The sequence below is a fragment of the Chlorocebus sabaeus genome, chromosome 24 (assembly GCF_047675955.1).
Source record: "Chlorocebus sabaeus isolate Y175 chromosome 24, mChlSab1.0.hap1, whole genome shotgun sequence".
NCBI lineage: Eukaryota > Metazoa > Chordata > Mammalia > Primates > Cercopithecidae > Chlorocebus > Chlorocebus sabaeus.
Genome location: NC_132927.1, coordinates 11,804,749 through 11,820,094, shown reverse-complemented (window position 1 = coordinate 11,820,094; position 15,346 = coordinate 11,804,749). Strand labels below are relative to the sequence as shown.

Here is a 15,346-nt window from a genome sequence, read left to right as displayed (position 1 = left end):
TAGGTCAGATAGCATGAATGCAATAGCTACTTATGAACACAATAGCTACTCTGTTATTGCAAGGTATCCACAACCACCACTACAAAGATTAACACCTTGCTTTACTTGGGGGGGAGGAAAAAAATCATGGTCCTATTCAGCAGTTTCCCCATACAGGGAGAGTTTGCCCCTCCCCCACTCAACAGGGCTGTTCATCCCTAGGAAGTGATTGGAAGTGATTTGAGAGTTCTCCAAGGATTTAGGCTTTCCACTCCTCCAAAGCTTCCACAGTTCTACCTGGCAGAGGTGCGTGGGGGGTAGGGGAGGAAGCGCGCGAAGGTAAACGTCCCCGTGCTGCAATGAGCCTGATAATTAGCAGAAACACAAGAGCGGCCTGCAGCCCCATAACCACAGTGCGTCCTTCCCCTTAGAAGTCTGGGGAAAGCAAATCCCTACGCCCAGCCATCATTTCCACTCTTGCGTTTTCAAAAGATCAAAAAACGGAAAGGACCGGCAGGTTGGCAAACCCCAAAGAGGGACCGCCCATCAGGTCGGCGTCCTTGGGATCTCAGCAGCCGACGACCCCAATTCAAATCGATCGTGGGAAACCCCAGGGAAAGAAGGTTCACTTGCAGAGACAGGATTACAGGGTGCAGGCTGCAGGGAAGTACCGCGGGGAAGGGGGCCTGGTCGGAAGGACTTTCCAGCCACTTGGCACTCATCAAAAAGTTCCCTGTCCGTGACCCCAGTGGCTCATCGCAGGGAGTTTCTCCGACGAACCCCAGCTCAGGGTTTAGGCTTCTTTTTCCCCCTAGCAAAGGACGAAGCCAGTTCTCTTTTCTGGTCTGACTGGCTTGGAAATTCCCCGCGCCTGACCCCGCCCCAGAGAAATCCCCAGCCAGCGTTTATAGGGCGCCGCGGCGGCGCTGCAGAGCCCACACCAGCCCGTGCCGCCGTCCCGCCCGCCAGCGCCCCAGCGAGGAAGCAGCGCGCAGCCCGCGGCCCAGCGCACCCGCAGCAGCGCCCGCAGCTCGCCCGCGCCATGTTCCAGGCGGCCGAGCGCCCCCAGGAGTGGGCCATGGAGGGTCCCCGCGACGGGCTGAAGAAGGAACGACTGCTGGACGACCGCCACGACAGCGGCCTGGACTCCATGAAGGATGAGGAGTACGAGCAGATGGTCAAGGAGCTGCAGGAGATCCGCCTCGAGCCGCAGGAGGTGCCGCGCGGCGCGGAGCCCTGGAAGCAGCAGCTCACCGAGGACGGGGACTCGTAAGTGGCGCAGACCCGGAGCCGGGGGTCCTCGGGAGGGCCGGATGCGCGCGGCCGGGGAGTGGGAGGCGCCGAGCCTGGAGCCCGAGCTGGGGAACTAGCGATGCAGCCGGGCTGGCGCCGCGGCGCCCCGGGGCTCCTGCACCGCCCCGAACGCTGCAGGGCCGCAGGGCCGCGCGGGGCACCGGCCCGACTCGGAGGGGCGGCGGCTGGGCCCTGGTGGACGGCAGCGTCGCCACACGCCCCCTCCCCCCAGGCCTGTCCTCTAGGCCGGGGGCGGGGCGGCAGCTGGGACGCGAAGTCCCCGGTTGCATAAGGCGGGGCGGGAGTTTCTGGCCGCTGGCGGGCGCCGAGCAGCCGGGAGGGGAAGTACAGGGCGTTCCGAGCTGGCGGGAGGGCGGGGCGGTCTGGCCGGCGCCCGCCGGGGCCGCGGGGGGAGGGGGGCGGAAAGTCCCTGGGCGCCTGCCAGGAACACTCAGCTCATAATAACCTCGCGGAAAACACCGCGGCCTCGGCCTCCAGAAACCCCGGCCTTGCGCAATCCCCCGCAGCCCGCGCCTCCCTGGGCCCCACGCGGTGCACTCACCACCCCTGGGGTTTTTCCCTCTCTTCCCCACAGGTTTCTGCACTTGGCCATCATCCATGAAGAAAAGGCACTGACCATGGAAGTGATCCGCCAGGTGAAGGGAGACCTGGCCTTCCTCAACTTCCAGAACAACCTGCAGCAGGTGCGCCGCTTGCCTGGCCCGGGCTCTCTAACTCTGGGACGGAGCTGATGTAGCAAAGTCACCCCAGATCCTTTCTGAATTCAGGGCCACTGGGCATTATTCACCCTCACCTTTTACTTCACATCAGCCCACATCCTAGAGAGTGAAGGAAATTCCACTGATTTGGTGAGGTCTTTATGACCCACCTGGAGTCTCTGCTATTTGTCAGTCCTCCCCACCCCCCTGTCTAGGAGGGTGGGTTCTCCAACTAGGAGACACGGGCTCAGGGGAACTCAGGGTGTGGGTTTGGTCCATGGCTTACTTTCTCTGGTTTCTCCTGCATTCGTAGACTCCACTCCACTTGGCTGTGATCACCAACCAGCCAGAAATTGCTGAGGCACTTCTGGGAGCTGGCTGTGATCCTGAGCTCCGAGACTTTCGAGGAAATACCCCCCTACACCTTGCCTGTGAGCAGGGCTGCTTGGCCAGCGTGGGAGTCCTGACTCAGTCCTGCGCCACCCCGCACCTCCACTCCATCCTGAAGGCTACCAACTACAATGGTATGTCTGCCGCCCTGCCCTGCCCCACCCCCTCCGGTGGCAGGTGATGTGGAGAAGGGGCAGGTGGGCCAACTTAAGGAGTCAAGGCAAGAACTTAAACTGCCAGCATTTGAAAGGTTGAGAAAATATGTGTGCAAAGTGCCTGTTGGATGCCTTTATAAAGTTCCTTCAGAACCCAGACGGTGGGTTCTTAAAATTCAGAAGATATGACTATTTGTCCCATGAAAGAATAGGTGAAAGGAGTGAGGGTTGAAGCAAGTGGTTATAGTTTTTTCGTTTTGTTCTTCCAGGCCACACGTGTCTGCACTTAGCCTCTATCCATGGCTACCTGGGCATTGTGGAGCTTTTGGTGTCCTTGGGTGCTGATGTCAATGCTCAGGTTAGTGCTTCCTGCCTCCGATGCACTGAGTCAAGTTCCTCGTGCTCATGTTGTGAGCAGAAATTCTAAACGCAGCCGTAAGCATCTCAAATTCCTTTTGGTTTCAGGAGCCCTGTAATGGCCGGACTGCCCTTCACCTCGCAGTGGACCTGCAGAATCCTGACCTGGTGTCGCTCCTGTTGAAGTGTGGGGCTGATGTCAACAGAGTTACCTACCAGGGCTATTCTCCCTACCAGCTCACCTGGGGCCGCCCAAGCACACGGATACAGCAGCAGCTGGGCCAGCTGACGCTGGAAAACCTTCAGATGCTGCCGGAGAGTGAGGATGAGGAGAGCTATGACACAGAGTCAGAGTTCACGGAGTTCACGGAGGATGAGGTGAGTCTGTGAACTCCTTCGGCTCTCTAGCTAATGAGGGACCATTCCCTTCACCCTCCCAGGCCCCTAGAACTGCTCCTTATCAGAGGGGCATCTACATAATGAGAGTCTCAAATTTCTGTGCATAACCAGTATCCCAATAATGTCTTTTTTTTTTTTTTTAATAGCTTACCCTTTTTTAAAGAAAAGCATTTTTTAAAGCATTTTTAAAATGGCAGTTAAAGGCAAACTCCCTCAGCCTGTAAAGTTCATTGTATTTGGGCTATGGAGAATGGAGTCCAAGGGTTATTTCCAGTAGCGGCCTCCCCATCCCAGTGGCTTGGCAGAGCTCCGGAAGTTTAACGTGTCTTCTTTCCCCTTGTTTTCAGCTGCCCTATGATGACTGTGTGTTTGGAGGCCAGCGTCTGACGTTATGAGCGCAAAGGGGCTGAAAGAACATGGACTTGTATATTTGTACAAAAAAAAGTTTTATTTTTCTATAAAAAGAAAAAAGAAAAAAAAATTTAAAGGGTGTACCTGTAGCCACACTGCACACTGCCTGGCCCAAAACGTTTTATTGTAGTGGGATCAGCCCTCATTATGTTGCTTTTGTGAACTTTTTCTAGAGGACAAGAAAGATCATTGAAATTCCAAGAAAACTTCTTTTAAACCTCACCTCTGTGGGGTTTTTGGACGTTATCAAAAATTCATGGAAGGACCACATTTTATATTTATTGTGCTTCGAGTGACTGACCCCGTGGTATCCTGTGGCATGTAACAGCCAGGAGTGTTAGACCTTTCAGTGATGTGGGGTGAAAAGTTACTACCTGTCAAGGTTTGTGTTACCCTTCTGTAAATGGTGTACATAGTGTATTGTTGGTAATTATTTTGGTACTTTTATTATGTATATTTATTAAACAGATTTTTACAAACGAGTTATCCTGATCATTTTCTTCCTGTTCTGAAGTTCCATCCTCCGGCAGAGGTGGAGGTGGAGCATTGTAGGGGAGCAGGGAACTCCCAGCAGCTTCTCACACCTGACACCCAGCCTCCAGCAAAGCTTTGCAGGCACCCTGGGCTCAGTGTGTGGGAGGGAGGCTGTTGCAAGGTTATAGGAAATACCAGTCTCAGGCTTGGGGTGGAAGTGTGCTGCTTGGCCTGTGGTTGGAGAGGTCTCCATTGTCATTCAGTCCTCCCTTGATTTCAACTGTTGCTGGACCCTAACTGCCAGTTGAGGAAATTATTTTGGCCAAGAAGAATATGCTGAATTCATATAGAGCTGGGAAAGATCTCACTAATACAGGAAGTTCTTAAAGACATAGGCTCAGAAATGGGACTGTACTAACATTTGTTAGCAGATGCTCACCTCTGAGCCTCAGTTTTCTCATTAGCTGGGCTGTTGTGAAAATTACATAAGACAATCCACGTAAAATGCATAGCAGACTGGCAGGCATGTAGTGCTAAAGAAAAACAAGCTGTTACACAACATCCTTTATGTCATACCAGGAGAAACAAGTGCAGAGAGAATGTCCTGTCCACGGTCACCTTGCAGGAGAGGTAGGTGATTAACATACTTAACACGCACTTATTTTTGGGTAAACATCTTTTAAGAGCATTCCATCTCTTTTATGTGTTTTGTTACTGGCTGTAGTAGAAAAGTAATAAAGACTTGAAGGGGCTCTTATCAGTTCAGTCTACTGATTGTAGTGAATGATTCTACAGAAGCAAATGTCACAAGAAATCAGTAATGTGAAACTTGACTTAGATGTTCTATCTTGAGGTTTTCATCCCTAAAATGGCTCTCTTGCCTAGGCAGAAAGAAGAATAAAGATGGGTACACTAAAAGCTCAGACTTTACTGTACAATATAAAAAATCTGCATTTGTACCCTGTAAACATTTTTATTAAAAAAATTTTTTGAGATAGGGTCTTACTCTGTTGCCCAGGCTGGGGTGCAGTGGTGCAATCACAGCTCACTGCAGCCTCAAACTCCTGGGCTCAAGTGATCCTCCCAACTCAGCCTCCTGAGTAGCTGGGACTACAAGCATACACCACCATGCCTGGCTAATTTTATTTGTAGAGACAGGGTTTCTCTATGTTGCCCAGGCTGGTCTTGAACTCCTGGGCTCAAGTGATCCACCCACTGTGGCCTCCCAAAGCACTGGGATTACATGTCTGAGCCACCACACCAAGCCAAAATATTTTAGAGGAAAAGGTAAAGTTACTGCATTCTAGAAAATGCAGAGTAGTGTATAATTGCAATTTATGTCTTTGACTTATACCTAAGAAAAAATTATCCCTTTCCTGATCCACAAACGATGTCAAAGTCAAAAGAATATGGTCACTCACCTTGGACCAAAAAGGAGCCAATATTTAGTGGTCTTCCACATATAAGGAGTGTTACTACAGACTGGTTAAAGCCAGTTCTGCCCCAGTTCTTTTTTTTTTTTTTTTTTTTTGAGACGGAGTCCCCCTCTGTCATCCAGGCTGGAGTATAATGGCGTGATCTCTGCTCACTGCTAGCTCCACCTCCCGGGTTCAAGCGATTCTCCCTGCCTCAGCCTCCCAAGTAGCTGGGATTACAGGTGCCTGACACCACACCCAGCTAATTTTTGTATTTTTAGTAGAGACAGGGTTTCACCATGTTGCCCAGACTGGTCTTGAACTCCTGACCTCAGGTGATCCGCCTGCCTCAGCCTCTCAAAGTTCTGGGATTACAGGCATGAGCCACCGCGCCCAGCTTTGCCCCATTTCTTTTTTTTTTTTTGAGACGGAGTCTCGCTCTGTCACCCAGGCTGGAGTGCAGTGGCCGGATCTCAGCTCACTGCAAGCTCCGCCTCCCGGGTTTACGCCATTCTCCTGCCTCAGCCTCCCGAGTAGCTGGGACTACAGGCGCCCGCCACCTCGCCCGGCTAGTTTTTTGTATTTTTTAGTAGAGACGGGGTTTCACCGTGTTAGCCAGGATGGTCTCGATCTCCTGACCTCGTGATCCGCCCGACTTGGCCTCCCAAAGTGCTAGGATTACAGGCTTGAGCCACCGCGCCCGGCCGCTTTGCCCCATTTCTGTAGCCTCAGTCCATCTGGAACCCAGCACTGGTGGTCCCTCTACCAGTCTTATTCTCTGTCAAAGTGCCCGGGTTCTTCACTGAAATTCCTTGTCCCTCCCCAAGCACCTCAACACCTCAACACAGGTGTTAAATGACCTACCACAGGAATTAGGTCAGTTAGGTTCAGCTCTCAGCTAAGTGGGAGAGGTAAGATGGGAGTGGGGGCGATATCCCCACCCTCATTCTCAAAAGAACAAAGGTTGGAAACTTGGCTCCCCAATTTTGGAACGATGCCCTTAGTGCTTTCTACTCAGTCAAACGTGACTCTTCTTCCCTCTGTAAAGGGGTTAAATTTGTGCCAATTCACCCATACACTGTCTCTAGTTCTGTGCTAGGTTGGAGAAACAGGACAAAACTGTGTGCCACCCCCTCATCCCCAGCCTCCTTAGCTTCCAGCTCTTGCATAGGGGTGCCACCCTCCATGGTCAAGCAAGGGCGGGCCCCTTCTCACCCACTTGGGCCCAGTCTTCCACCTTTCTAGGCTTCAGTTTTTCTTCTTTCTAGGTTCTAAACCTCAGAAAAGGTTCTGTCATCTGCATAAATCTTGAGGTAGCTGGGCCCAGTTAAGCACTGAAGGCTGCCCTGGTTCCTTACTCTCTAGTTCTTCTCCCCATTTCTCATCCCCTTTTCTTTTTTTTATTTTTTTGTGATAGGGTCTCACTGTCTTGCCCAGGTTGGAGTGCAGTGGCGTGATCTCGGCTCACTGTAACTTCCACCTCCTGGGTTCAAGCGATTCTCCTGCCTCAGCCTCCCGAGTAGCTGGGACTACAGGTGCACACCACACCGGCCAAGTTATATATTTTTAGCAGAGATGGGGTTTCACCGTGTTGGCTAGGCTTATCTCGAACTCCCGACCGCAAGTGATCCGCCCACTTTGGCCTCCCACGGTCCTGGGATTACAGGTGTGACCCACCACACCCAGCCCTCCCTGCTTTTCTTTTCTTTTTGTTTTAAATGTATTATCTTTCTGTCCTGCCTGTTGGTTGGGTGACTGGAGCCTGGAGATCCCTAAAGGAAAATTTTAGAAGGGAAACATTCTAGTCCGTAGAAAATCTTCAAATTCCTAAGCAAACAAGAGCAAAAGATCTCAAAGCAAACAGGCCAGCAGACAGAGAGCCTTCTTTAATGCACTTTGATTTCCTCCAAGAAGTTACAGATCATGTGGCGACAAGTAGGACTAAGAGTGCCTAGAGAGAGGGAAGTGATATGAGGGGGAAATAATACGTCACATCAGCAACTTCCTTGAATTCGGTTCCTTGATTCCTTCTGCCTGCTTCATCCATGAGGATACATTTCCTGTAGAGGCCATGTGTACCAAGCCCTTCCAGAAAGTAAGGATTTTTCCTTAAAGAGGGAACAAACTAGTCTGAGCAATCTGAAGACCTTCCCCTGGGGCCTGGAAATTCAGAAGGCTGGGAGCTTGGGTGGATTTGCATGGAAAATTCAATTGCTACTGGAAGTGATTAAGTGGTGACAGAATTGAGTCTGTGAGATGGGTCTTCCTTCCCCACCGACTTCCCACCCCTGAACTCCTCATCCCCTCACCCCCCCACCCCCGGCTTTCTGCCAGATTTTCATTAATTTGCCTTAAGTGTAGCTGAAATTTCATTTGTCAAGAAAAGTCTTGAGTTGTGGAACTCCAGTCTGAAACATGCCCAAGAAACATTCCCCAGCCTCTGGTGCCTGGATAAGAATATCCCAGGCTGTTTCCCCACTGAAAGAGAGCATTACAGAAACTGAAACTGGACCTCACCTGTGTTTCCCTCCTAGAGAACTGCAACTCTCCATCCCATTCCTTCATGTGCCTCAAAAAGAACGATTCTCCAGGCCTCCCACCAAGGAGGAATAAGCCATGGCCTCTGCCCCAAAGAGCTCCTTGATTAGGTGGAGAGGGAGACAGACAAGCGCATGGAAAGGCATGGTGAGATGAGCGCCCATAGCACGAGAGCTGAGCCCAGGCACCAGCGCAGAGTAGGGGTGGGAGAGACCAGCCCAGAACTCACATTCCAGTTAGCTATTTACCTGCCAGTACTATATTATCTTATCCTATGCCCCAAGTGACTGTGGCAGGCACCCTTTTCACAGGGGGCAGGAAGTATGACCCAGCTTCAACCAATCTGAGTCACTGAAAAGTAGGACTGGACCCTGAACACTGACATGAAAACAGGGCCAAGGCCCACAAACCGGCCAGCAATCCAGGTAAGTGTGACCAGGTGTGGGGGTTCACGCCTATAATTCCAGCACTTTGAGAAACTGAGGCAGGAGGATCATTTGAGCCCAGGAGGTCAAGACCAACCTGGGCAATATGGGGAGAGCCCATCTCTACAAAAAAAAAAAAAAACACATTAAGGCCTGACGTGGTGACTCACACCTGTAATCCCAGCACATGGTGAAACCCCATCTCTATCAAAAATACGAAAACTAGCCAGCATGGCGGTGCACGCCTGTAATCCCAGCTACTCGGGAGGCTGAAGCAGGAGAATCGCTTCAAGCCAGGAGAGGGAGGCTGCAGTGAGCTGAGATCACGCCACTGCACTCCAGCCTGGGCAACAGAGCAAGACTCTGTCTCAAAAATTAAAAAAAAAAGTATATATATATACACACACACACATATAAACATATATCATGTGTGTGTGTATATATATATAAACTTTAAAAAGAAAACAGCAAAAAAACCCCAGCTAAGTGTAATAAGGGAGATGGCTGACACAGCACAAGGCCAAAGGCATAATCATCATCATCAGGGCTCCAAGAAAGGAATAAAATCTTGAAGGAAATGTACTTGAAGAATGGAAATCTGGTTTTATTTTTTTATTTTTTTTTTTTTGAGATGAAGTTTCGCTCTTGTTGCCCAGGCTGGAGTGCAAATGGCGCGATCTCAGCTCACCACCGCTGCCTGGGTTCAAGCAGTTCTCCTGCCTCAGCCTCCTGAGTAGCTGGGATTACAGGCATGCACCATCACGCCTGGCTAATTTTGTAGTTTTAGTAGATACGGCATTTCTCCATGTTGGTCAAGCTGGTCTCTCTCTCCCTACCTCAGGTGATCCGCCCGCCTCAGCCTCCCAAAGTGCTGGGATTACAAGGTGTGAGCCACCGCGCCCGGCCGGAAACCTGGTTTTAAAATGAGCTTATTTGTACCTGTGGTATTAGATTGCTGCGGTGTGCAGGCTGACCCCTGACTAAGCACTGGAACTGGAAGGAGTGGAGAGGCAGCTGCTCCCTCTCTGTGACCGAGTCCCCACTGCCCATGCTGGAATATGAGAAGTCTTAACAAGCAGTTAACTGAAAAGCATCAGAGAAAATCTTAAATAATAATTTCCCCTTTAATATTGCTGTCATTCCATATATTTTTACAATTTCTTAAGTATAACCTATATGAAAAAGTCAGCTACTTAAAGGTAAGTTTTTATTTACTTATTTTTTTGAGATACAGTCTCACTTTGTCACCCAGGCTGAGGTGCAGTGTCACAATCACGGCTAACTGCAGCCTCGACCTCCCAGGCTCAGGTGATCCTCTTACCTCAGCCTCCCAAGTAGCTGGGATTACAGACGTGTGCCACCAGACAGGGCTATTTTTTGTATTTTTTGTAGAGAGGGGGTCTTGCCATGTTGCCCTGGCTGGTCTCCAACTCCTGGACTCAAGCTATCCTCCCACCTCAGCCTCCCAAAGGACTCCAGTAGTATGAGCCACTACCACTGGACTTCAAGGTAAACTTTTAAAAAACTTTTCTATTGACTGTGCGAGGTGGCTCAAGCCTGTAATCCCACTTTGGGAGGCTGAGGCCAGAGGACTGCTTGAGTCCAGGAGTTTGAGACCAGCCTAGCAATGCAGTGAGACTTTGTCTCTACTTATTTATTTATTTATTTATTTATTTATTTATTTATTTTTTCGAGACAGAGTCTCGCTCTGTCACCCAGGCTGGAGTGCAGTGGCACAATGTCTGCTCACTGCAAGCTGCGCCCCCTGGGTTCATGCCATTTTCCTGCCTCAGCCTCCAGAGAAGCTGGGACTACAGGTGCCAGCCACCATGCCTGGCTCATTTTTTTGTATTTTTAGTAGAGACGGGGTTTCACCTTGTTCACCAGGACAGTCTCGATTTCCTGACCTCGTGATCCACCTGCCTCGGACTCCCAAAGTGCTGGGATTACAGGCAGCAACCACCGCTCCCGGCCTGTATTTATTTATTTAATATTTATTTAAAAATATAAATAAAGGTCGGGCACAGTGGCTCCCACCTGTAATCCCAGCACTTTGGGAGGCTGAGGCAGGTGGATCACCTGAGGTCAGGAGTTAGAGATCAGCCTGGCCAACATGGTGAAACCCCATCTCTACTAAAAATACAAAAAGTAGCCGAGTGTGATGGCGGCAGCCTGTAATCCCAGCTACTCGGGAGACTGAGGCAGGAGAATCACCTGAATCCAGAAGGCGGAGGTTGCAGGGAGTGGAGGTGGTGCCATTGCACTCCAGCCTGGGCAACAAGAGTGAAACTCTGTCTCAAAAAAAGAAAGGAGAAAGAAAAGAAAGAAAGAAAGGAAAGAAAGGAAGGAAAGAAAGGAAAGGAAGAAAGAAAGAAAGTCAGCCTGGGTCACATAGCCAGTAAATGGCAGAGCCAGGCTTGGGCAGGCTCTAGGTCTATATTCCTAACTTGGGGATAAAGCAGCTTCCAGGCCAGGCACACTCACTCACTCCTGTTATTCCAGCACTTTGGAAGTCTGAGGCATGCAGATTGCTTGAGCCCAGGAGTTCAAGACCAGCCTGGACAACACAGTGAAACCCCATCTCTACAAAAATACAAAAAATTAGCTGGGCATAGTGGCACGCACCTGTAGTCCCAGCTACTCGGGAGGCTGAGGCCAGAAGATTTTGTGAGCCCAGGAGGTGGAGGCTGCAGTGAGCCAAGATGGTGCCACTGCACTCCAGCCTGGGCAACAGAGTAAAACCCTGTCAGATTAAAAGAAAAAAAAAAGAAAGAAAAAGAAAAAAAGCAGCTTCCAAGCACGCACAGGAATTCCCACTAACAAGTGTTTTCAGGTCATCAATCGTCAATATGTTCCTTATGTATCCGTTGCTATCCTACCAAAATTGGGCAAATATTACAAAGGATGGTCTGAATTTCTGATGTTTTATGTTAACGGAAAACTGCCTCATGGAAACTATATAATAATGCAGAAAATTCAAGATCTGAGATCTCAGGAGACCGCAATAAACTGAACAATCCTGTGGGACTCAGATATCCTACTTCATCTCCTCTGAAATCTTTTTTTTTTTTTTTTTTTTTCCTCTTGAGATAAGAGTCTTGCTCTGTCGCCTAGCCTGGAGTGCAGCGGCGCGATCTCGGCTCACTGCAAGCTCCACCTCCCGGGTTCACGCCATTCTCCTGCCTCAGCCTCCCGAATAGCTGGGACTACAGGCGCCCGCCGCCATGCCAGGCTAATTTTTTTTATTTTTAGTAGAGACGAGGTTTCACTGTGTTAGACAGGATGGTTTCGATCTCCCAACCTCGTGATCTGCCCGCCTTGGCCACCCAAAGTACTGGGATTACAGGCATGAGCCACCATGCCCGGCTGAAATCTTTTTTTTTTTTTTTGAGACGGAGTCTCGCTCTGTCGCCCAGGCTGGAGTGCAGTGGCGCGATCTCCACTCACCGCAAGCTCCGCCTCCCGGGTTCACGCCATTCTCCTGCCTCAGCCTCCCGAATAGCTGGGACTACAGGCCCCCCCCCCCCCCCCCCCCGCCACCCCCGCCCGGCTAATTTTTGTATTTTTAGTAGAGACGGGGTTTCACCGTGTTAGCCAGGATGGTCTCGATTTCCTGACCTCATGATCCGCCCGCTTCGGCCTCCCAAAACGCTACAGGCCTGAGCCACTGCGCCCTGCCACAAATGCAACTTTTTAAGGATCAATGAATGAACTTCAGGTGAAGTGTTTTAGCACCAACTCAGTTTTAAGTTGATTTTTAACATTCTCCTTCGTAGGCCTTCCCACCTCCGTCATTGACAGGCAATTTCCCAAGGCAGGACCTTGCCACGTGGCCCTCTGTATGTTGCCTAGCTACTAGGCAGCTGGCTCTATAGACTCTTCCATGTACATAAATTCAATCACTCTTTTCTCAAAACATAGAGTAAACCTCTGGTTTGAGAGAGAGACTCAAGCTTTAGATACACAAATATCCTGCAATCTACAAGTCAAACGGGAGTGGAAGCTTTCATTTCTTAGAAGCTAGAACCGGGAATAACAGTACCCCCAGCAGACAGACCATGAAGAGCTCTGTCTGTGTGTGCACAACTTCCCAGGCTTGAAAAGTGTGCAGCAAGGATGTCCTCAAAGGACTCTTGTGCACGTGGCCCTCCACCCATGGTCCCCACAGTGGGACCAGCTCCACACGCAGGGAAGGATGGAAAGGACACCCAGAGCCAACCTGGCCCTGGGGCCTCCCCTCCTGGCTTTCACGGCTCCTCAGATTGGGTCGGTCACACGGAAAGGACTTTCTGGAAGGAGAGCACCAGATTTTCTGTTCTGAGAAGATGGTGGAAGGCAGAGCTGAGTTCATTGCTTATGGAGGAGAGAGAATAGCCCTTGCACAGAGCCTCCATCGCAGCTGCCAGGGGAAGTGGAGAGGCTAGGATCTCACTGAGAATTTCAAGATTGGTTTAAGGAGGGCCTTTCAATGCAGGGGCTTGCTTGGGATTGGGGGAGATCATGATACAGTAGTTTCAGGTTAGTAGAAACAGCTAGGCGAGGGGTTTGAAATGTCTTAGGTGTGAAATGTCTGTTGATGCTTCTATTAAATAAAACTCACCTATTGAAGAGTTGATGGGCCTCTTGGGAAATTCCTGTAATAAACAATCAAGTTATTTGTCTGGGCAAGAGTCTTTTGGAATAGTAAAGTTATTGTACCAAAGACAGTGGGAGAAAAAAGTCACGGTAATGCAGACAATAAACTTGGGGGTAGAAGGGGATAGTTTCTGCCTCAATCTGACTAGTCATTAGGTCTAAAGACCTGAGGACTAGGACACATGTCAAATATATTTCAATAAATTAAAAAGGTTACAAATTCAGGAAGTGGACCCATGACAATGTTGGGGGGTCTGCTAAACAGGACAGGGAGCATTGAGGAGGGGTGCATTAAAAAACAAGCCTTGGGCCAAGCTCAGTGGTTCACACTTGTAATCCCAGCGCTTTGGGAGGCTGAGGCAGACAGATCACGAGGTCAGGAGATTGAGACCATCCTGCCTAACGTGGTGAAACCCCATCTCTACTTTAAAAATACAACAAATTAGCTGGGTGTGGTGGTGGCATGCGCCTGTAGTCCCAGCCACTTGGGAGGCTGAGGCAGGAGAATCACTTGAACCCAGGAGGCGGAGGTTGTACTCAGCCGAGATCACACCACTGCACTCCAGCCTGGGCGACAAAGCGAGACTCGGTCTCAAAAAACAAACAAAAAAACAAGCCTTACCTGTTTTAGAATCTCACCTATCACTGACAAGCCTTAGTTCCAATCCCATCACACTAATCGCGTGATGCAGAGGACCCAGGTAATCCAGCTATGGGTGAACAATAATGGTAGTAGGTGCCACTTATGAAACAATGACTATATGCCAGGCATATGTGATCATCACAGGGGGCATTATTGAGGAAACCAAGGTTCAAAGAGGCTTAGTAATTTGTCTGAGGTGATGAAATCAAGAAAAGTGGCCGTCCTGGGACTCAAACCTGCTCCCTTTGGCTCCAAAGCTCTTTGTTCCCAGACTGGTCAGGGTGGGCCTCCTCATTTTGCTGAAGATATTCAACGCTTCTCAACAGCTGCCATTTTCCACTGTGGCTTGTGTTAATCTTACATGGCCCTGGCCACTAAATAAACTTATTTTACTCTGAGAAGTCATTTGCTGTTTCTATTGTATAAAATTTTCTCATAGGAAACACTGAAAATATACCTCATAGAGAGAAGCTACAATGTACTAGCAGCCCTCACTCTCAGCGCCTCCTCGGCCTCGCAGTCCACTCTGGTGGCGCTTGAGGAGCCCCTCAGCCCTCCACCGCACCGTGGGAGCCCCTCTCTGGGCTGGCTGAGGCCGGAGCCTCCTCCCTCTGCTTGCGAGGAGGTGTGGAGGGAGATGTGCGGGAGGGAACTGGAGCTACGCGCTGTGCCTGCGGGCCAGCGCCAGTTCGGGAGAGCGCGGGCGTGGGCTCGGCGGGCCCCACACACGGAACGGCCTGCCGGCGCTGCAGGTCCAGGGCAGTAAGGGGCTTAGCACCCGGGCCAGCTGCTGCACAGGTTGCTCTGAGTCCCCCAGCCGTGCCGGCCCGCTGGCGCTGTGCTCGAATTCTCACCGAAGGCCTCCCCGCGGGGCAGGGCTCGGGACCTGCAGCCCACCATGGCTGACCTCCCTCCCCCGTCCCCCGGCAGTGGGCTCCAGCGCAGCCCGAGCCTCCCCAACGGGCGCCACCCCCTACTCCGTAGCCCCCAGTCCCATGGACAGCCAAAGGGCTGAGGAGTGCAGGCGTGGCTCCGGACTGGCAGGCAGCTCCGCCTGCAGCCCCTGTACAGGACCCACTAGGTGAAGCCAGCTGCGCTCCTGAGTCTAGTAGGGACTTGGAGGGCCTTTATGTCTAGCTAAGGGATTGTAAATACACCAATCAGCACTCTGTATCTAGCTCAGGGTTTGTAAATACACCAATCAGTACTCTGTGTCTAGCTCAAGGTTTGTAAATACACCAATTGGTACTCTGTATCTAGCTAACCTACTGGAGTGGAGGACTAGCACTCTGCGACTCTTGTGTCTAGCTCAAGGATTGTAAACGCACCAATCAGCACTGTGTCAAATCGGACCAATCAGCTCTCTGGAAAGTGGACCAATCAGCAGGATATGGGTGGGGCCAGATAAGGGAATAAAAGCCGGCTGCCAGCGGCAACCAGGGGCAAGGTGATTGGGTCCAGTTGTACACTGTAGGAGCGTGGTTGTTTTGCTCTTTGCCATAACTCTTGTTGC

The 15,346-nt window shown here is 50.7% G+C and overlaps 1 protein-coding gene across 1 annotated transcript; it reads left to right on the top strand.

The window, feature by feature from the left end:
- Positions 1 to 908: 908 nt before the first annotated feature.
- NFKBIA (NFKB inhibitor alpha) lies at positions 909 to 4,185 on the top strand. The gene is made up of 6 exons (XM_007986484.3): positions 909 to 1,248; positions 1,868 to 1,976; positions 2,305 to 2,515; positions 2,806 to 2,894; positions 3,002 to 3,271; positions 3,640 to 4,185. Exons 1-6 carry the CDS (start codon positions 1,022 to 1,024, stop codon positions 3,685 to 3,687), a joined length of 954 nt encoding a protein of 317 aa, XP_007984675.1. The 5' UTR covers positions 909 to 1,021; the 3' UTR covers positions 3,688 to 4,185.
- Positions 4,186 to 15,346: the final 11,161 nt, after the last annotated feature.